The 23,403-nt window shown below is 38.6% G+C and overlaps 2 protein-coding genes across 4 annotated transcripts in view; one reads left to right on the top strand and one right to left on the bottom strand.

Annotated features, from left to right (window-relative positions):
- Positions 1-10,218, bottom strand: part of WRN (WRN RecQ like helicase) — a 146,840-nt gene extending 136,622 nt beyond the window's left edge. For both annotated transcript variants that reach the window (XM_032143574.2, XM_032143576.2), the window contains exon 1: positions 10,065-10,218. The gene's annotated coding sequence lies outside the window, so the exon portion shown is untranslated. The remainder of the gene's footprint in view (positions 1-10,064) is intronic.
- Positions 10,219-10,721: 503 nt separating this feature from the next.
- Positions 10,722-23,403, top strand: part of PURG (purine rich element binding protein G) — a 38,116-nt gene continuing 25,434 nt past the window's right edge. Inside the window, exons 1-2 of one of the 2 annotated variants that reach the window (XM_032143632.2) lie at positions 10,722-10,991; positions 11,282-12,151. In XM_032143632.2, the coding sequence (XP_031999523.1) occupies positions 11,288-12,151 (864 nt within the window). In that variant the 5' untranslated portion in view covers positions 10,722-10,991; positions 11,282-11,287. Of the gene's footprint in view, positions 10,992-11,281; positions 14,394-23,403 lie in introns of those variants that run through there. The other variant, XM_032143631.2, reaches the window with a different exon arrangement.

Genomic DNA, 23,403 nt, shown 5'->3' with positions numbered 1-23,403 from the left:
AATTTCAGTAGCATCCTAATCTCCATTCAGCCCTCCTCACTCCATCCCAAAATGTGTAACAGCAAAGTTTTATGGATGGAATTGACCTCATCACCAAGACTACAGGTGAAATCCAACTGTCTTAAGGCCAATAGGAAAATCCAATTCCCCTTGCTATACAACTGATTCAAGGATAGGAGCTATGACCCAGGTCTCAGTTCTCTAGCCTCCATCTCCTGGCCATAATTATTGGTTCCAAGGCAGTCCAGTTGCAACAAATCTCGGGACTCTCCTCTGGCACGGGAAAGGATGCTTTTGCTCCTGCTAGATGTAGTCAAGGTTGATGCAAGTAGCCATCTTACGAGCATACAAGAAACCACCCTGAAGGTGGTTTCATAGAAGAGGGCCAAGAATAAGGCCAGAAAAATAGTCGGATCCCTGAGTGAACTTGCCTGAAGGCCACTCTACCTCAGATGTCTCCATGAAACAGACCAATAAATAACCTTTTATTGCTGAAGTCAGTTTGACTGGTTTTTCCATTACTTGCAACTGAAGGCACTCTTGTTGACAGGATGGGATAATTAAAATGTAATACCACTTCTTGATCTGACTTTTTGAAGACTGAATAGAATTCCATTTTATCTATCATAATTGAACAATTCCCTATTGATGATAATTAGGTTGCTTGTGAATTTCACCAAAAATAACGTTCAATGAATACCCTTGTGGATATGTGGGTATTGTTAGGCATTCCTATCATTTCTATAGGATAGATTCCTAGATATGAAATTACTAGGTCATAGAGTACTCTACTTCTCTGCTTACCTTCTCACAAATAAATTATTCACAATAGTATGCTAACCCCTTTTATGCTAAAAGGTAAAACTAGACAAAGAAGCAGCCCATACAGAAAGCCAAGAGAAGCTTCCACAGTAGCAGGGTTAAACTAAACCACTGGTGAAGGATTTCAATCTGACAACTATGAAAAGGTGCTTTAAGGCACCTACTACTCCTACAAGAAGAGTCTCATCAAAGAACAGAAGTCCATGAAGGGTTGACTATTAGTTACAATATAACCACATGTAACTCAACACCTAACTTTGTGGTGTTAGATATTAATCAAATTGATGGTATTTGAGTTGAGTGTTAATGGACCATCATCATCACCATGACCATCACCATCAAAACTATAGCCATTAATATCTATATCCTACCCTTTCCCCACTACTTGTCTAGTAGATCACAATCTTTGATGTATAATATCCAAGGGAGATAGTGCCTCCCAGTCTTCTGACCAGCCCTCCTCCAGTGATCTTGTCTGCATCCTGCTCCACCCATTTATTCCTACAAAGATACTATGTTATTACCAACGACTGAATCCTTCCATAATCTCAATTCCATACATCCCACTCTCCAACCAACACCTCCTGTTTTTCAAGTTCATTCCCTCTAGAAACTCAATTCCAACAATCTTTTCATCTAACTGGGGCCTTTAAGGGCCCTGCTACCATATCATTGTCCTCACCCCTTGAGCAGTCCTTACTTCTCTTCTTGATCAGCTTAAACTCCAAGTTAATAGCCACTTCCTTGCATACTCCCTCAAATTCATTGCCCTTCTGGCTTTATTATTATCTCCTGGCAAAACTCTAACCCCGAATAAAAAAGAACTCTTGACCTACTCTGTGCCTGTACCTATGCAGCTGAATGAATGTAGCAGGTGAAAAGCACAACCATTTTGACTGGTCTCACTTTAAATTTGTGACCACCAGCCTCAAGTGGGCCCTTAGTGCTTCCTGGCAATCCTACAACTTTTCCCTAATCTATTTACTATCCTCCCCTCCTAAGACTATTTTATACCTTCTCCTCTCCACTTAAACTTCATATCTCCTCCACCGATCGTCACTCTTAGCTGATGATCTTGCTTCCGATTTCATTAGAAGCAATCAAAAACGAATTTCCACAAGCTCTTACCCTGAAATCTATGTCACATAATTATATTTGTACCCATATATTCTACTGTGGTGGTTAATTTTATGTGTCAATTTGAGTGGGCCATGGGGTGCCCAGATATTTGGCTAACCATTATTCTGGGTGTGTCTGTGAGGATGTTTCTGGGTGAGACTAACATTTGATTCAGTAGACTGAGTAAAGCAGATCGCCCTCCCTAATGTGGGTGGGCCTTCAATTTGTTGAAGGCCTGAATAAATAAAAAGGCTAAGTAAGGGAAGATCTGCTCCCTCTGCCTGTCTTTGAGCTGGGACATTGGTCTTCTCCTGCCTTCAGACTTGGACTCAGACTGGAACTTACACCATAGGCTCTCCTGGTTCTCAGGCCTTCACAACTGGCCTGGAACTATACCATTAGCTCCTGTGGGTATATCTCCTGGCAGATCTTAAGACTTTTATAATCTCTTGATAGATACAGAGACAGAGATACAGATAGAGATGGACACAGAGATATAAAGATCTCCTATTGGTTCTGTTTCTCAGGAGAACCCTAATACATCTACCTTTTCTTATGTAACTATGGATGAACTGTCTGTACTCCTACATCCAACCTCTCCATGTGTGCAAATCTCTCATCTACTCAAAGACATTTTCTCAAAGACATCTACTCAAAGACATTTTCCCGTCTCCTACATCATCAACTTTTTCTCTCTACTGGTCTGCCAGAAAAGACCCATCAACATATACGCAATTTTTCCCAAATAAAAAAAAGAAAAAAAAAAAAAAACTCAACTTTTGGCTAACTGCTCCATTATTATTCTCCCCTTTGTAGGAAAACTACTCAAACGAGTCATCTATACTAGCATCTCTGTTTCCACTCCTTTAATCCTCTCTTAAATCCACTGTAACCACTCCACTCCACGAAAAGGGCTCATGTCAAGGTTTCCAATGACTTTTATGTTGTCAAATCCTATAGCCAATTCTCAACGCTCATCTGAGTCAATGTACCGGCAGTAAGTGACACAATTAATCACACTCATCTTCTTGAAACATTTTATCAGGCTTCTGTGATAATTCTTGAGTCTCCATCTATATCAGTAACAATTCCTTTTCAGTATACTCTGCTGCTCCTTCTTACCTCCCCAATCTCTAAACATCACAGCATTCCAGGATTCAAGTCACAGACCTGTTCTCTTCTCCCTCTACACTCACTCCCTTAGAGTCTGCTGGCTTTTAAATTAGCTGTTATATACTAATGACTTCCAAATTATATAAACAGCCTAGACCATTCCTCTTAACTTCAAACTTTGATAGCCAATTATTTACTGGATATTTGAATCTCTAATTGGCATATTCCACTCAATAGATATAAAGTTTCCCCAAACTGCTCCTTTTGTATATTTCCCTTCTTAGTAGTCACCTTCATCTTTCTGGTTGCTCATGCCAAAAGCCTTGGATTCATCCTGACTCATCCCCTCCTTTCACATTCTGCATCTAATCTGTCAGCAAATACTGTTGGTTCTATCTTCAAAACAAAGCCAAAATTCGACCTCCTCTCACCACTTCCGCTGCTACAATGCTGGTTCAAGCCATATTACCTTTTACCTGCTTTTCCCCATGGCCTATGCTCAAAACAGTAGCAGAGTGATTCTGTTACAAGATAACTCAATTTAAAGGACTATATAACATGAGCGACTGAAATTTACCCCAGAAAGGCAAGGGTGGTTCAACATAAGAAAATTAATCAATATAACACATTACATTAAGATAAGGGAGGAAAAATACATGATCATTTCAATTGACACAGAAAAAGGCATTTGACAAAATCCAACACCCTTTCATGATAAAAACTCAGAAAACTAGGAATAAAAGGGTATTTCCTCAACATGATTAAGGGCATTTATGAAAACCCACAGCTAACACCATACTTAATGGTGAAAGACTGAAAGCTTTCCACCTAAGATAGGAAGCAAGACAAAGATACCCACTTTCACCACTGCTTTTCAACATCATTTTGAAAGTTCTAGCCAGAGAAATTAGACATGGAAAAGAAATAAAAGGCATCCATAATGGAAAGGAAGAAGTAAAACTATCTCTATATACAGATGACATAATCCCATATAAAAATCTCAAAAGAAAGCTACTAGATCTAATAAGTAAATTCAACAAAGTTACAGAGTACAACATCAACACTGAAATATCAGCTGTTGCTATACACCAGAAATGAACAATCTGAAAGGAAACTAAGAAAGTAACTGCATTTACAATAGCAGCTAAAAGAATAAAATGCCAAGGAATAAATTTAACCAAGGAGGTGAAAAACGTGTGTGAAAACTACAGAATGCTGCTGAAAGAAATTAAAGAAAACACAAATAAATGGAAAGATATCCCATGTTCATGCATAGAAAGACTTAATATTGTTAAGATGTCAATACTACCCAAAGTTATCTACAGATTCAATGCAATCCCTATCAAAAGGCTTTTCTGCAGAAATGGAAAAGGTGATCCTCAAATTCATCAGAATTGCAAGGGACCCCAAACAGCCAAAATAATCTTGAAAAAGAAGAATAAAGTTGGAGGACTCATGTCTCCCAATTTCTAAACTTACTACAAAGCTACAGTAATCAAAACAGTGCGGTACAGGCATAAGGACAGAAATATAAATAAAATAGAATAGAATAGAGATTCCAGAAGTAAATCCATACATTTACGACCAATTGATTTTTGACAAGGGTGCCAAGTCCATTCAGTGGGGAAAGAATAGACTCTTAAACATGTGGTGCTGGGACAACTGGATCTCCATATGGAAAAGAGTGAAGTTGGACCCCTACCTCACACCATATACAAAAATAACTTAAAATGTATCACTAATATACAAGAATTAACTTAAAACTCCAATAGAAAAAGTAAAACTATAAAACTATTAAAAGAAAACATAGCAGAAAATCTTCATGGCCTTGGATTTGGGAATTAGGAATGATGCCAAAAGCATAGGCAACAAAAGAAAAAATAGATAAACTGGATTCTATAAAAATTTAAAAGTGAATCAAAGAACAATATCAAAAAGTGAAGAAAACCCACAAAATGGGAGAAATTATTTGCAAATCATATACCCAATAAGGGTTTAATATTCAGAATATATAAAGATCTCCTACAATTCAACAGAAAAAAAAAACTCAATTAAAAAATGGGCAAAGGACTTAACAGACAGTTCCCCAAAGAAGATATATAATGGCCAATAAGCACATTAAAAGATGCTCAACATCATTAGTCATTAAAGAAATACAAAACAAAACCACAGTAAGATACCACTTCCCACCACCTACTAGGATAGCTATAATTTTTAAAAAAGGAAATTAAGTTTTGGTGAGCATATGGAGAACTGGAACACTTATACAGTGCTCCCATGGAAAAACAGTTTTAGCAGTTCCTTAAAAAGCTAAACCAAAAGCTTACCATATGATCCAGTAAGTCCACTCGTAGGTATATTCCCAAAATAATTGAAAATAGGAACTCAGATTCTTGTACACCAATGTTAATAACAGCATTATTCACAATAGCCAAAAGGTGGAAACAACCTAAGTGTCCATCAACATATGAATAAATAAATATGGCATATATATAATATAAACAGTAGAATATTATTCAGCCATAAAAAGAAATCGAGTTCTGATACATGCCACAACATGGGTGAACCTTGAAAACATTATCCTCACAAAAGACTCTGAATAGCCAAAGCAATCTTGAGCTAAAAGAACAAAGCTCGGGGCATCACACTACCTGACTTCAAAATATACTAAACTCTAGTAATCAAAACAGCACGGTACTGGCATAAAGAGACACACAGATAACAGAAGAGAATAGAGACCCAAGAAATAAAACCACACATTTATAGCCAACTGATTTTTGACAAAAGAGCCAAGAACCCACAATGGGGAAAGGTCAGGCTCTTCAATAAACGGTGTTGGGAAAACTGATAACCATATGCAAAAGAATGAAAGTAGTCAATTATCTCTCACCACATACAGCATCAACTCAAAATGGACTAAAGACTTAAATGTAAGACCCAAAGCCATGAAACCACTTGAAGAAAACACAGGAAAAAAGCTCCCTAACATTGGTCAGGGCTAGAGGTTCCCAACCCCGGGGCCACAGATTAGTACCAGTCCACGGCCTGTTAGGAACCAGGCCACAAAGCAGTAGGTGAGCAGCAGGCAAGCAAGCGAAGCTTCATTTTTATTTACAGCTTCTCCCCATTCCTCACATTACCACCTGAGCTCCACCTCCTGACACATCAACGGTGGCATTAGATTCTCATAGCAGCGAAACCCTACTGTGAATTGCGCATGCAAGGGATCTAGGTTGTATGCTCCTTAGGAGAACCTAATGCCTTATGATCTGTCACTGTCTCCCATCACTCCCAGAGAGGACCCTCAAGTTTCAGGAAAACAAGCTCAGGGCTCCCAGTGATTCTACATTATGGTGAATTGTGCAATTATTTCATTATATATTACAATGTAATAATAATAGAAACAAAGTGAACAATAAATGTAATGTGCTTGAATCATCCTGAAACCATCCCCTCCCTCCTGTGGATGGAAAAATTGTCTTCGATGAAACCAGTCCTTGGTACCAAAAAGGTTGGGGACTGCTGATCTGGGTAATGATTTTTTGGATATGACTTCAAAAGCAAAGGTAACAAAAGCAAAAATAGACGAAGGGATTACATCAAAATAAAATGCTTCTCTGCACAGCAAATTCAACAGAGTGAAGAAAGAATCTACAGAATCAGAAAAAATATTTGCAAACTATACATCTAATAAGAGGTTAATTTCCAAAATGTTTAAGGATGTCAAACAACTCAATAGCAAAAAAATAAATAAATAAATAAATAAACCATATTTTAAAAATGAGCAAAAGACCTGAATAGACATTTCTCAAAAGGAGATATACAAATAACCAACAGGTATATGAAACATTGCTCATCAATAACCATCAGGGAAATGTAAATCAAAATCACAATGAGATATCACCTCACACCTGTTAGAATGGCTATTACCAAAAAGACAAAAGGTAAGTGTTGGCGAGGATGTGGAGAAAAGGGAACTCCTTCCTCACTGTTGGTGGGAATGTAAATTATTACCACCATTATGGAAATAACTCAAAATATTAAATGTAGAACTACAAGCGGGTCCAGCAAATCCACTACAGGGTATATATGCAGGGGAAATGAAATCAGTATGTCAAAGAGCTATCTGCACTTCCATGTTTCCCGCAGCACTATTCAGCAATAGCCAGAATATGGAATCAAGCTAACTGTCCATCAACAGATGAGTGGATAAAAAAAATGTGATCTACGTATACAATGAAATATTATTAAGCCATAATAAAGAATGAGATCCTGTCATTTGCAGCAACATGAATGGAACTGGAAGACATTCTGTTAAGTGAAATAAACCAGGCAGGGAAAGACAAATATCCCATGTTCTCACTTATATGTGGGAGCTAAAAAATTTGATGTCATTGAGGTAGTAAGCAGAATGGTGATTACCAGAGGCTGGGATGGATGGGTGGTGGGAATGAAGAGAGGTTGTTAAAGAGTACGAAAATACAGTTAGATAGAAGGAATATCATAGGGTTTGATAGCTATATAGAGACAAAAAAATAGGTAAGTGATTGCCTAGGAAAGCGGGTGGGATTGAGTACTAATGGTTATGGAGATTCTCTTTTGGGTAATGAAAAAGTCCTGAAGGTAATTGTGATAAAGGTTGTACAACTCTGAAGACAAACTAAAAACCATTGTATTGCACACTTTAAATGGGTGAATCATATGATATATTAATTATATCTCAATAAAGCTGTTTAAAAAAGAATGCTGAGTGGAATTGGCCAGATACAAAAAAGACAAATATATGATTCCACTTATGTAGACTATCTTGAATAGGCGAATTTGTAGAGGAAGAATGTGCATTTAAAGTCACTAAGGGCTGGGCGGATGAGGCAATGGGGAGTTACTGCTTAAAAGTTATAGTTTCTGTTTGAAGTCGTTAAGGTCTTGGAAATAGCGGTGGTGATGATTTCACAACATGATGAGTGTAATTAATGTCACTAAATTGAACACTTAAAAATGGTTAAGATGGCAAATTTTATGGTATCTTGCCACAATTTTTTAGAAACATAATTCAGATCACGTTTCCCTAACAACTCTCCAACAGCTTCCCATCTCCCTCAGAATGAAAGCCCAAATTTTCCTTTTTTTGTTTTTTGAGACGGAGTCTCGCTCTGTCTCCCACGCTGGAGTGCAGTGGCGCGATCTCGGCTCACTGCAAGCTCCGCCTCCTGGGTTCACGCCGTTCTCCTGCCTCAGTCTCCAGAGTAGCTGGGACTACAGGCGCCCGCCACCACGCCCGGCTAATTTTTTTGTATTTTTAGTACAGACGGGGTTTCACCGTGTTAGCCAGGATGGTCTTGATCTCCTGACCTCGTGATTCGCCAACCTCGGCCTCCCAAAGTGCTGGGATTACAGGCGTGAGACACCGCACCCGGCCTCCAAATTTTCAATATAGCCCATAAAGTCCTACACATTCTGGCCCCTTTCCCTTTCTGGCCTGACCTCTGACCTCCTCTCCGCTCTGCTCCAGCTCACTAGGCCTCTTAAGGTGCTCTCTGAATATAAAGAGGCAGGTTCCCCCAGGGCCTTTGTACTTTCTTCTCCAGAGAACGTCAAGGTAACTTCTCTCACTTCCTTGAGCTCCGGACTCAAAAATTCCCTTCTCAGTGAGGACTTCCCTGACCCTTATTGTAAAACTGCAGCTCCCTACAGCCCCCCACCCACAACACACACACACACTCTTCATCCCCCTTTCCTTTTTAATCTCTATTTTTACCTTCTGTCATCCTATACATTTTACTTTTTGCCGGTCTCTTTCCACTAAAATGTAAGCTCCAAAAGGAGAGAGATGTTTGTCTGTTTTGTTCATTATTGGTATCTCTAGTGCCTAGAGCAGTCCTTAATAAACATTTGTTGGATTAGTAAAGGGAGACCACTGTGGGGGAAAAAAAATAGAAGAAAATAAAATTTTAGCTGAAGAATGCAAGCCCCTTTAAATTATCAGGCCCAGAGAAGCATTAGAATGAAAAAACAGTCCCGTCTCACTCCCCGTTTGAGCTGGATAATTATCTCTTAAAGCCCACCTGCTATATGGGCTCTAGACTGGCACCAAGAAGCCATAAAATGCCATATGCTGGACACGATAACTCATACCCTATGAGTTACAGTGTACAGCCAATCACTAAGCAATGGTATCTCTGTAAATCAATAACAATTCCTGACCAACTTTGTCTCAGTCCACTCTTACCCTTCGCCTTTAAAAACCTGCTTGTAACCAAGGCTGAAGGAGCACTCCCCAAGGCAACTGGGAAATGAGTCCTAGGCAGCTGTCCTCATTTTGGCTGAAGTAAACACTTTAAATTATAATCTTGTGCTCCAGCCTCTTCCTTTTAGGTAGACACCACTATTCAATGGCATCAAGATCTGAACTGTCCTACGTATCCCAATCTCCCACCCCTAAAAAGAAATGTACCAAACCATAAAAAGCCTGAAGTACACCGACTTACAGACTCCTGTATTAGCATCCTAAGAATTATATTACCCTCTTCAATAGGCAGTAGTATTTTTCATATCAAACCTAGCCTGAGAACAACTGAGATTCAACTAGGAAAAAAAGAAAAGAAAATCCATTAAAGACTGAGTGATTTGAACTCAAAAATATCCATCATCACTTGGTAAATCATAGGCAGCAGGTTATTTCCCTCGACTTTGCTTTGCAGACCTGGAGTGGCTCAATTTCTGCCATAATAAAGGCCGTACTGGAAAAAGAGCAATCCTAAACGCGCAGGGTAAATAAACATCAGGCTGGAGCCGTCAGGGGCGGGGAAGCACTTTTTGAATGGCGGAAACTCCGAGAGACGCCTTTCCCAGCTGCTCCAGAGGGGCTGCTCCAGATTTTCCAGAATCTCCCAAACACAGCCCAGGGGCCTGCTCCGCGGGCCTAAGCACCTCCACGTGTCTCAGAAGCCTAGCACCATAGATACTCCGGGACACGGAGCTGAGAAAACCGGAATAGGAAGACACGTTACCCCGAGAAGATCCAGTCCAACAGGTCTTCTCCTTCAGCCGGATGACTGTGGAGCGCCACCACAAGCAGGGCCTGCAACCCAGGCATCCAGGCTAGACACCAAATCAGCAAACTTTATTCCCGCGCTGCCGAGTACAACCCGGCGCTTCCCCGGCGCACACAGTACACATCAGCTCCGGGAAACCGACCCGCCCCGCCCCGCCCCGCCCCGCCCCGCCCCGCCCCGCCCCGCCGCGCCCCTCCAGCCCCGTCCCCGCCCCCGCTCCTGCCCCACCCCTTTCCCCGCCCCCGGCCCGGCTCGCCTTTCGCGCGGCGCTGCAACCCTCCCACTACAGCCCATCCAGCCCCGCCCAGCGCGCCGCGGTGCGCATGCGTAGAGGCCCTCGCTGCCGCTGAGCACCTCGGGAAGTGTAGTCTCTTTGCAGGTGCCGCTGGACAGTTAGAGTCCTGCATCCCGGTGGAATCCGGAGAAGTGAGAACACTCCCGCCGCCCCGTCCTCATTCCCATCTTCACACCTGTCCAGTCCCCTTGCACTCCCGCTGCACCCCACGCGCTGGGCTTCTGTCAGAGCTTGCACTGAGGAAGAGCGGAGACCCGCTCTTCTCAGCGGGCTGTGCCGGGGGAGGCGGGGTCCACCGCCCGCCCCCCGCCGTCGCTCTCCCCGCCTCCCCTCCCCTCCCCTTCTGGCGGGTGTGGGGCCGGTGTCCGAAGCCAGGCGGCGGCCCCCGCAGCGGCCGCAGGAGGGGCGGCTGCGGTGGGCGCCGCGGGCGATGCCCCTGCCCGGCTGCTCCGGCGGGGGGCAGTGCGAGCGGTGGCGGCGGGGGAGGAGGCGGGGGGCGGCGGCTGCAGCAGAGGGGCCGAGAGCTGGCGGCGGCGGCGGCGGTGGTCGTGAAGGGCATCGGCTGCGGCGGTGATGGCAGAGATGATGTGAGTGCCCGCCGGCTGGGGACCTGGGGCCGCGCAGCGCGGGACGGGCGGCGGCAGCGTGCGGGAGCGGCCCCGGGGGCGGCGGAGGGATGCGGGGAGCGCGGGCAGAGCCGGAGCGGCGGCCGCCAACCGGCCGGCAGTGGCTGGAGCCCCGCGCTGCGGCGCCGGGGGAGCCCGGCCCGGCGTGGGGGTCGCGGGTGGCGGCGGGGGCGGTCAGGCCGAGGGGCGTCTGCGATTGTTCTCAACACCCCTCCCCCATCCCACCCCGTATGTCTGTTTGTCACTTGCAGCTGAAGATGGAAAGAGCCAGGCGAAGGGGAGGCGGCGGCGGCCGCGGCCGCGGAGGCAAGAATGTAGGGGGCTCCGGCCTAAGCAAGAGTAGACTCTATCCCCAGGCCCAGCACTCCCACTACCCCCACTACGCGGCCTCAGCCACCCCTAATCAGGCCGGGGGCGCAGCCGAAATCCAGGAGCTGGCCTCCAAACGAGTGGACATCCAGAAAAAGAGGTTTTACCTAGACGTGAAGCAAAGCTCCCGGGGCCGCTTCCTGAAGATAGCCGAAGTCTGGATAGGGAGAGGCCGGCAGGACAACATCAGAAAGAGTAAACTGACCCTCTCCCTGTCTGTGGCAGCGGAGCTGAAGGACTGTCTAGGGGACTTCATCGAGCACTATGCCCACCTGGGCCTGAAAGGCCACCGGCTAGAGCATGGCCACAGCAAAGAACAAGGCTCCAGGAGGAGGCAGAAGCACTCGGCACCCTCCCCACCAGTCTCGGTGGGGTCCGAAGAGCATCCTCACAGTGTCCTGAAAACAGACTATATCGAGAGGGACAATAGGAAATATTACCTAGACCTAAAGGAAAATCAGCGGGGTCGCTTCCTACGGATTAGACAAACCATGATGCGGGGGACTGGCATGATAGGTTATTTTGGCCACAGTTTGGGCCAAGAACAGACTATTGTCCTCCCAGCACAAGGAATGATTGAGTTTCGTGATGCCTTGGTTCAGCTGATTGAAGACTATGGCGAAGGAGACATAGAAGAACGAAGAGGTGGAGATGATGACCCGCTTGAACTCCCCGAGGGGACTTCTTTCAGAGTGGACAATAAAAGGTTCTACTTTGATGTGGGCTCTAATAAATATGGAATTTTCCTGAAGGTAAGTGAGGTGAGACCACCTTACCGTAATACTATTACTGTTCCATTCAAAGCTTGGACAAGGTTTGGGGAGAATTTTATCAAGTATGAAGAAGAGATGAGGAAAATTTGCAACAGCCATAAAGAAAAGAGAATGGATGGCAGAAAGGCCAGTGGTGAAGAACAAGAATGCCTCGACTAGAGTGAAATTGAACTCCATCAGGCAAAATTTAAAATCACAAATTGGCTAAAAGTACTGATCCATTATCCTTTGAAGAAGTTTTTCCTCTTTTTTGGCCCATTGTTATTAGTAATACCTCTAGTAGTTATACTTCAAGAAGTCTGATTCTCATGTTATGTTACACATAGATCACTATAATTCTTACGGGAATTCCAACCTTCCCAGAGCTAAATAGTTTAGCTGCTTCAACTGCTCCAGACTATTGAAGTATGCAAATCAGCACAAAATGTGACATTCTGACATTCTAAATACCATAACTAAGATTTACATTGCACTATGACATAATCCTGAAAAAATATACATATACTTAAATGGAAGTGTGACTTTCTAGTTAACAAATTCCCCCAAAAGTATTTCAATCCTACTTCATTAAAAGCTGCTAAGCTTACCTGTAGGGCAGTTACCACAGAAACAGAAATTGACCTGCGGTATATATAAATATTTACTTATAAAAGTACAAGTAGACGTATATTGTCCGTTGGATAACTGAATATACCATCAAAGGATCAAATCTTATTATCTAATTAAACCTTAAAAATACAATGTCATAATATTTCTTAAGAATACTATAGTATTCTATAATTTCAAACTTTGTGGTAACCCTACATTTTATAGTTGCCATATCAAAGCCATGGGAGAGTTTTAATTCGTTATTCTAAGTTTAGTTACAATCGCTTCTTTACCTCTACTTAATGTTCCATATATTTTTATTGACTTTCCAAAGTTTCAGGAATTAGTTTTATGTCACATTGAGTGGGAGGCTTCATCCAATGGCTTTGCTATGGAAATCTTGGTGTTTTAGCTTTTCATGCTAATTTGAGGATTGCAAGAGGTTTCTTCCCCAAAATATATCATGGACTCAAGGTGTTATACTTTATGCTTCTTCTTTAACACTATTTCAGAAGGGTTGGTGCACCAATTAACTGATATAAAAATATACCTGTAATAATATATTTTAGTAGCACTTTTGCAATTGCTACCCTTAAAACCATGTCAACACTTCCAATATAAACCTGAATTTTACAGGTGTTTTAATTCTGGAGGGGGCGGGGATTATTTTTTTTTTTCTAAAAAGAATTTAGAATACAGATTTCCAGTCTGAGAAAAATATTATTTGAAGATTGGTTATAAATATATTTGAAAGGAAAATTCAGGCATTTTCCAAGGTGCTCTTTCTGACTTTACACAAGACTCACCCATTTACCTGTATTAAAAATTACTTTCCAGGAAGTGCCACAGCAATTTTTCAACACCTAAGCAATTTTTTAAACAAGTGGGTATAGTGTTATATGTGTACCAACCCATCCTATATTAACTGACTGAAATTACATCTATTCAGCTATATTTTCTTCTGAATGAGATTATTGTCTTTTATCTTGGCTTTATTCACCTCCCACACAATAAGTCCATCTAATCATATTTAAGAGCCAGAACACTGATTTCAACCCCCAAATATCACTCTCATTGATAAGAGCTGACTGCATGGATTCAAATCAGAATGTAGCTCTTTTATATGCTAAAAGTAATTTAAAATTATATCAGCAATTTTTTTCTTCCAGAGTTTTGTCCCCCAATACATTTATGTGAGGTCACTAAGAAAACTTGATGGTATGAATTAAGAAAATTAACTTCATTGGTTTATGTTACTTAAGAACAAGCAATCAGTAACCCCAACATATATACTAGTGTTGGTTTGCAGATTGTATTTCACATTTCTTCTAGTAGCGTGAAGGAATCTCATTAGTTCATTATAATTGTGGACCATCTGGATCACTATGGAACAACTGAAGGTTAGGAGATAATGTTAGTACTAGAGCTAATAGCACATGGTGGGTGTTGAGACTCTAAAAGTAGCAAGGATTTTTAAACAGTCCTAACTGTAAAATAACTATGTAGGCTTGCTAAAAAAGTAGTTTTTGGTCTATGAAGGAGTGATGTGCACTTGAATTACTGTACTACTGATTGTTATTGCTGCCCATCATAGTGCCTATTAATAATAATCAACCTGTCAGATTTTGGCAAACTGGAGCTGTGAATATTCTAGTTTTGATTGTTCCTATCTCTATTGCTATGAGTGTATACACTCTCTTAAAGTCTTCCTTTCTAAAATATTTATATCCATTAGGTCTAAATGATTTCCTTTTACCTTTTGGGTCTGATAAGATTTGGGTATGTGTCTATATCTATATATATACACACACACATATGTATATACATGTATACATATATATGTGTGTATACATACGTACAATACCATGTCAGACTTAAAGATAAATATCTTTAACTCATTGTATATAAACATTATTAAATTTAGTTTTCCATTAATTATTTAAGTAAAGAATTAGTTAAGCAGCCAGATTTTCTACCTTGTATGTATACTTCAAAGTTTTTACCATCTCAAAGCTGCAGATTAAATAGATGCATATATACTGGCAATTGAATATGCTCTAAAATTATTAAGCCTTCTGCCAGTCCTTTTGTTTCATTTTTTTCATAGTTAATCATTGAAAAATGAGATGATGCTATGATTTTTTGATACTTAAAATTCCCAAGAATTCATTAGCCATAATTAAATATGATCCAGTTCAAAACTCTGGTCTTAGGACATGTATTGCCATGTATCTTATAAAATAAGCTACTATTCTTATCTGTGCGATATGCATTTTATTTATTGTCATTTGTAACATACATGGAGCTGCAAGTGTTCATGGTATCCTTCAAAATAACAGAATCCCTGCCTTGAAGACATTAAACTCTTAAGGCAACTGGAAGTTAGAAGTTAAAAAATGAGCATGAAAGTTAGTAAACAAAAGTACTAGTTCACTGTATCATTCTAAAACACTGATGATGTTTGCACATAATAATCCAAGCATAATGTGGTACAGGCTCAAAACTGTAGTAATATAAGCTAATAGTATGAAATTTGGAAACGGGTTCCTCTTGATAGTTGGCAGTGTGCTCCTAGCAATTGAAAGCAGCACTAATCTGTTGCTTATATGCAAAAGATGCAATGTATTATAAAGATATTAAAGTTCCTCTACATTTTATAGTTTTCCTTGTTAAAGCCCCAGACTGCCATGTCCCTGAAACTTGAGTCAAACACAAGCTTATTTGCACTAAAGAGCATGGCCAAAAAAATAAATGACAGGGTGGAAAAGCTAGTTGGAACCTCTTGAAATAATTGGTTCTAATAGGAGAATTTCACATTTGTCTATTTGAAAGCTGTATGGTCCAGGCAGACAATCTGTCAGTTCACTAATTTAATAATGCACTTTACCTTTTGTATATAGAAGATGTACATTTATGCCACTTGACAGGTGGGATGTGTTTCAATAACTATGTAGCTAGAATCTATAAGGTGATCCCGTGCATGCGTATGTTTGTGTTGGAACTGTTGTAGTAACAGGTTTCCATTAAATCAGTGTAATGGAGAAGGGTAGAAGATGCTTTTGAAACAAATTCCAGTATATTTAACAAAGAATTTTAAAGTAGGGTTCACATTTGATGTCTTAAGAACTAGAATAAATAAAATACTATTTCTAACCCAAATTCGTATTACAGTTGAGACTATATTTAGTTGAGATTCCCCACAATGCCCTGACAGTTAATTTGGGGAATTTGTCTAGACAAAATTTTTTTTCAATCATTGTTTCATTGTTGACATGTGTTTAAGTAATGAATAAATATGCAGTACATAATATTATACTCAAATTAAAAGTGTGGTTAGCTGATGTGGCATTATTTAAAGAACACTCAGACTAAAGAAGTAAGGTTTCAAGTTAAGGAAATGCAAGGAGCCTATGAACAGTCACTAACACAAATATGGTATCTCAGAATTCACAGAAGTACTAACCTTCACCAACTAAAAAGGGTATTGGGGGATTTAGTGTATCCTTCCATCTTAAAAGCTTCTTAAGATGTACATTTGAAAACTAGATAACTGTTGCTTAATAATACTTTACTGAGAAACACTGTGTACTAACAATTCATCAAGAGTGTGCTATATTTACTGCGTTCATTTTATATCTATAGATAAGAATAAATTATATAGTCATCCTACCTTAATATAATCATGTATTTATATTGTAATTTTGCAAATATTTTCCATAAAATAAACCTTTATCTGAGCTGCACAATTTGAAGAGGATGAAATTGGAATATACCCTCAGATGCTCATTTTAAATAAGCAGCTACCATTGAAAGCTGATGTATGTATTATCATTCCTTTAAATTTGGGTTTTTGGTATATTTTAATATTTAAATGAATAGGACTTAATTTGAATTTTAAGTGGTTTTCTGAAAATATTTTTTCATAAGTGTGAGCTTTTTTTCCTGCTTATCTCCAAATGTTTTTCATTGGAACTATTGATGAAATCCTATTCAAAGCTTTATGTAAGGGGTTTGCTTAGTCACCACTTAGTTTGAAGTCTGTCTTTACTAAAACACCAAACATCTTTGACAACATACAAAGAGGAGTTAACATTGATTCTATGCCTACAGAATAATACAGGTGTAATATTTATCACTGCCTGAAAAGGATCTTAAATCCTTCTGAAATTTCCTTAAACATTTCTTGAATTTCAAAGAGAAATGGTGGCTACTGGCTAGCCCATCAGAGAAAAAGAATAAGAATGTTAACATGCTGTTGAAACAACTCATAGTCCACCATACTGTAGCAATGAAGTTCAGGGAAAATGTGTTTTTCCCAACTTAATATCATGTGAAAATTGGGTTTTCAGATCACAGTAACTCTGTCATAAAGAAAATATACCCAAATTTAGTAGGTAGAGCTTAGAAAAATAATATATGTATAAGTATATATTTTCATGTATAATGGAAAAAATCCGTAGTTGTTATTAATTTGACATGCTATTTTAAATCATTTAAATTTATTTTGGTAATGAGATTTTAATCAATATTTTTGAATAGGGAAAAACATACATATAGTACAAAATGGAAACAGTAGAGATGGGTAGAGGGTGAAAAGTAGCAACCAATGTTAGCAATTTCTTGTATATCCTTCTAGAGTTACTCTGCATATACAAGTATATGTGTATGTATATATATATATATATATATATATTCTTTTTAAAACATACAGATGAAAACATATTATATATACTATCTTGTACCTAGTAGGTTCAATTTCAGATCTGTCATTTTAAGTGACTTTTTTTTAACTTAGATATCATACTTGAGCTAGTTAACATATCACTTAATTTGAAATATATTAACTATACCAAGGAAATATGGAGGAAATTTTGAATGAATCCCATTGGTATTTACTTAAAATGCAAATATATGTGTATTTTTAATATACAAATATTCAGTTTATCCTACTAGTTTCCTTTCCCTCTTCCTAGCCATCTTGCCTTCCTATATTCCCCTCACAAATATATTGGTCTTTTTCCTGAAGTAATGCAGTTCAGGAGTGCCAGGATATTAAATAATTTAACCAAGTGTTATCTTAAACCGTATTCCCTAATGAAAAACACCCATATTTAAAAGCTTTAATAAAGTATCACTTTCAGTCAATTTTTACCAATTCTATTACTATTATCTTTATCCAAAGACCTTGCCCTTATAAGAGCAAATGAGTATTAGAACTATAGTAAAAAGGTATATTATAATTCTGTTGAAATACTTTATTAGCATGAAGCCTTTATCTTTATGAGAAAGGTATAATGTTCATTTAGCAACCTCGTCAAATCCAAGTTTAAGCAAATAGGTAACTCTAGACCCGATTGTTTAAAGCATTGATTTTTCACTGAAGGACCAAGAGTCTGTCAGTAGTCTTGGGACCAAAGGCGCTGGGATGATTTGGGGAAGGAGTAAAAATTGGGGTGCTGTGAGGTTACAGGTACAGCTAAACTGTCTCTCTGCTGGAAGAATATAAAATGGTCAATATCATTTTTTAATAAAGTTAGCATTATTACTAGTCCTATAAACATGAAGCTGCTTTAATAGTTTTGTGAGCACCCGTCCCCAAAAATCATAATTCTCTTTTCATTCCCATCAAGAGTGCATTTTGATATGACTTTTCTATTGACCACCGAGAAAAAATTATCTGAAAAATGAAAGATCCCATACTTGAGTCCTGACAGATGCTATCTAATTATGAATTAAAGCAACCAGAGTAAAAGATCCAATACAATTGTAAATATCTTTAAAAATGTGTGTTGAGGAAGAAGAATTTTTTCATGGATTGCTGTCTGTGAATTTTATGAACATGTCATAAGGTTTAAAAATTTAAAGCATTGCTTTAAACTTTAGAATAATAACTCTATATTTGGTAGCATAATGTCCTGTTTACAAAATGAGAGAGGTGTTGTTAAAAGATAAGATCCTCTTAAATATATTTTAAAAGCATAAAAGAGTTTGCTCCCTTTATTTTCATGCTGAATAATTCATTATAAAATTCATTAAAAATTCATCTTTAGGAATGAATTTTGCTTAAATTTAGGGTAAAACATATTAATAATTTCCCATCCTTAATTGAAGAGCTTCCCATGTTGGTGCTTTCTGGTAAATTATATTTTTCAAACTTTATGTTCTTTTGAATATTTCTTATGAAAGTTACATATTTTTATTGAGGCCAGTGACATCCACCAGTAAATAAAAACATAATGAATTAGTGCTGCTATAGTGAAGTTCCTTTGTGATATGAATATGAAGAAAAAAAAACTCATTTAAATGGTATATATACTTTCCTGTTTAATATTGTTAACTTATTTCTGATTAAGTAGCAGTTCTCTGTCTTCACATTTTACCCTCTTAAACTTAATTTTTGCAAAAAATTGTTCTATTTGGTTTTCATTTTCCTAGGAAAAGGGAAAAATAGTCCCTAATGAAAAGTGTTTATAGTATTTAAAAGAGTTGCTCAAAGTGTAAGATTGGGGAAAAAAAGCTTCTGTTGGTTTTTTTGTCTTTATCAAAATAATGGTATAAATCTGATTATCTTACTTGATCTGATTAAAGTCAGGATTTCTTTTATCAGAAACTTTTATATTCAAAACATATTTAGTATTTTATTTTTCTTAAAGAAAATGGTTCTCTTAGATAATACAGAAATCTTCAGAATTTTGTTGTGATTTGATGAGGTTTTTGCCTAGGGGTAGCAAACAGAAAAGAAGAAATAGAAAAGAGAAAGATAGTGGCTGATTATTTTGCTTGTCTATAACAAAATTCATCTAAGAGAAATAAGTCATTCTCAAAACTCAATCTCTGTTTAACCTTTAAAAGAGCATTTGAGAAAGAATAATAAGATCTAATTCTGCCAAGGTGTGGCCTGACCCTGAGTAAATCATTCAACTTCTGTTGGATGATTTCCTCATGTGAAAGATGAACAGTATTGCGCTGGAAGCTAAGGTTCCCTCCTACTCTAAACGTTTAAAATTCTGTATCAGTGGACTGTAAAAGGAAAAATAGATGGATAATACCAGAGTTGGAAAGTGTGAGAGTTTATCTGTTTACATTAAAAACAACTATAATGATGCAGCAACCTGTGATGATACCCAACGGAACAATGCAAAAAAATGTCAGTTTTATAATATGTATGTATTTCTTTAGCCACACAAAATAAAATTTTGTTTCTAGTACTTATTAAGACCAAGTTGTTGTATACTAACTACATAACTATCCTAAACTTTAATTTTTTAAAAAGGAATATTTTTAAATATTGATTATCTCCCATCTCCTTATTATATCAAATATCTCATTATTTGGAAGGAGCATTGCTTGTTTCTGCATATTCTGTAATCATTTTTTATATTCTCCATGGCAAAGGAATTTTACAGATTAATATCACTTCCTGAAATGCCATTGTTCCTAAAATAACCATAGATCACTTTGCCAAATAATACTGCAGCTGTCATGGTAGTGGTCCCTACTGTCTTTGATTCCTTTTTGTTGATCCTGTCGAATATCCTGTGCTAGTAATAATGATGTCTGACAAAGACCATCAGAAAGGATACTGACCTGTGAACAGTATGGTTCTGTTTTAGAGGACCTGTAACTACTAGGATATGGAAAGATTAAACATCTAATGGTTTGGGGTTTTTTTTAGCCTTAAGAAACGTGAAAGGATGGTGACTGGAAAAGAGAAGAAGCAGCACCCAAGGTTTTTGTCTTAGAAGCACTTATTTATTTATTTATTTATTTATTTATTTATTTATTATTACTTTTTTTTTTTTTTTTTTGAGATGGAGTCTCGCTCTGTCACCCAGGCTGGAGTGCAGAGAAGCATGTATTTAAGCACCCCAGTCCTCAACTATGCAGTGCCCCGCCACTGCCAGTGAAGAGGTTTAAAAAAGAGTGACATGTTTCTCCCTAGACCTCTCTTTTGGTGCCTATTTGTTTATCAGAGACTCCATTTAAGAGTAACTTAAGTGTATTTCAAAGTGCATATGCATGTGTATTTTGCTAATTTCAAAAGTTTCTGTGCACATAAATTCCATTACGGAAACATTCCATATGATAACTAATCTTTGCCCTGGTGGTGATTCAAAATAGCAATTTGGTTGGTCTGTTTTCAACAAATTCTATAGAATGAATTGGCTGTTGTTAGAAAATGTTTTCTCTCTTTTCTCTTCCCTCTTCTCAAAATAGCAGATACATTTTAAATTCTTGATTGCTTCTTTTTCAGTGGTGTTTGAAATCTAAGTGGGATTTGAGAGAATAGTTTAGTTTGGCAATTCTTTACCCTTGCCATTTTGTAGGAACTTTCCTCGGCTTCCCATCAGATATTCTAAGGAACTTTACCAAAAGAACTCTCCTACGTGCCAAAACCACCGAGCAAAATAAAACAACAGAACCATAGAAAATGATGTAGGAGTAAGAATAAAGATACATACAGGCACCCAAATTCACAACATTCCTTATCATTTGCTAATTTACTTCAGAGACTGCTGTATTTTATTTCTAGGTTCTTCAAACTAGCAGTGTGGTTTATTCCAATGATTTGTCAGTCTAGAATGTCAATAGAACAAAATCTTTTGCTTAGTAAATGCTCCAAAAAGGTATCTCATGTTATAATCAGTTGTAAAAATAGAATTCCAAAATTCCATTCGTTATAATCCTCTTTCCTTCTTCCCTCCTGTACACTGTACCCTGTTGGAAGTGGGTAAGGGCATTAATTTTTTTCACTATCACATGGACCCATTCCATCCTATTTATTTGTTCAGAAGACAATTGAAACACAATAGAGACCAGAGTTGCTCTTTGAAAATCTAGAAATTGCCCTGTGAGCTAGATCTGTAGACTCTAAGAAAGAAGGGCTACTACTTCACTGAACTGTTCTCCACACTCTTGCCAGATTTCTATATAACAGTTTAGGATGAATAGAAAACAGATTTGACTTGGGATGACATGAACTGAAAGGTCAATTGCTCCAACTTTTCAACACACAGTGCATCTTCAGAAAATATTTTTGACTAGCATGATTGCCAGGTAATTTCAGAAATGAATTTAGGTTGGGTGTGGTGGCTCACACCTGTAATCCCAGCACTTTGGGAGGCCAAGGCAGGCGGATCACTTTAAGCTCAGGAGTTCAAGACCAGCCTGACCAACATGGTGAAACTCCGTCTCTACTAAAAATACCAAAATTAGCCAGGCATGGTGGCGCGCTCCTATAATCCCAGCTCATCAGAAGGCTGAGGCAAGAAAATCACTTGAACCCAGGAGGCAGAGGTTGCAGTGAGCTGAGATGGCACCACTGCACTCCTGCCTGGGCAACGGAGTGAGACGCCGTCTCAAAAAAAAAAAAGAAAGAAAGAAATGAATTTTGTCCCTAGAGAAGTTTCACCATGACCATTTTAAAAGAGAAGGTGGTAAGAAAAGGAAGAGTCAATTAAGATTTATTAGTAGTAATAACTATTACTTATTGACCAATGTATACTAGACATAGCTGGGTCCCTTATAGCTACTATTCCTAATCCTTATAACAACCCTATTATCATCCCCATTTTCATATGATTTTCCAGAGGTTTATAAACTGGTTCAGAATATCAGAACTAATGTATTTGAACCCAAATTTACACCAAAGCCGAAGATTCTGCCCATTCAGTTAGGCCAAACTGCCTTTCAGACTTCCTATGAAGCTGATCCTTCCAACTCTTAATAAAGCACAGTCTACCCCCAGCCGCCACTATACATCTGCCTCAGCTTACTGGGAATTATTTTATCCAAAACCATCCCCCTATATGTGGGACAAGTCTCACCAAAGAGACACTTGGCTTATGTGAGGATTCCATTGGTTAAAGTTGGTGCTAATAAATACAAGTTATTTGATCTTTAGTTTACAGATAAAACCTCTAATCTTGATCAACTATTTCCAATAAATGTCATAATTTTTTAAAGGGGTCAGATCATAAGAATGTAGAAGAGCTTCACAGTTTCATCCCTAAGGGCAGAGAGGAGACCAATTACTATTCACCATGGGTCTACAATTTCATTTTCATGAACCAAAAACAACTGGTTATGTTATCTTAGTTTCAAAATAAATCATCAATATTTTTGGAAGTTTTATTGATTTCTTACAACTTTTTCCTGCCATCTTATTGATGTCTCACAACTTTTCCTGCCATACTCCTCCCTATATCATTCCACTCATTTTCATATTTAATTACCAAATTTTTTCCTCTTTCTCTTATTTCCAGTAGAATAAACAGATAATTGCTCCATTTACAGATATATATTTTTCCCCATTACTATAGGACACTAATTTTCAAACTTCAGTGTGAGTACAAATCATCTCGATGGTTTGTTAAACCACAGACTGCTGGCCCCAGCTCAGGGTTTCTGTTCAGTAGGACTGGTGAGATGGGGAGAAGACCAAAAATATGCATTTCTAACAGTCCCAAGGAGAGTGGATGCTGTGATCTGGGGGACCGCACTTTAAGAATCACACTGCTGTCAGCTGATGAGATTTTACCTTAGCTACAAAAGATAGTGATGGAAAAACTCAGTCAAAACAACTAGGGTATCTAGGTAGAAAGAAGACTCTGAGAGCTACTCCTTCTGCCTTGACAAGCTTA

The sequence above is a fragment of the Hylobates moloch genome, unplaced genomic scaffold (assembly GCF_009828535.3).
Source record: "Hylobates moloch isolate HMO894 unplaced genomic scaffold, HMol_V3 SCAFFOLD_22, whole genome shotgun sequence".
NCBI classification, from domain to species: domain Eukaryota; kingdom Metazoa; phylum Chordata; class Mammalia; order Primates; family Hylobatidae; genus Hylobates; species Hylobates moloch.
This window is presented reverse-complemented; position numbering and strand designations above follow the sequence as displayed.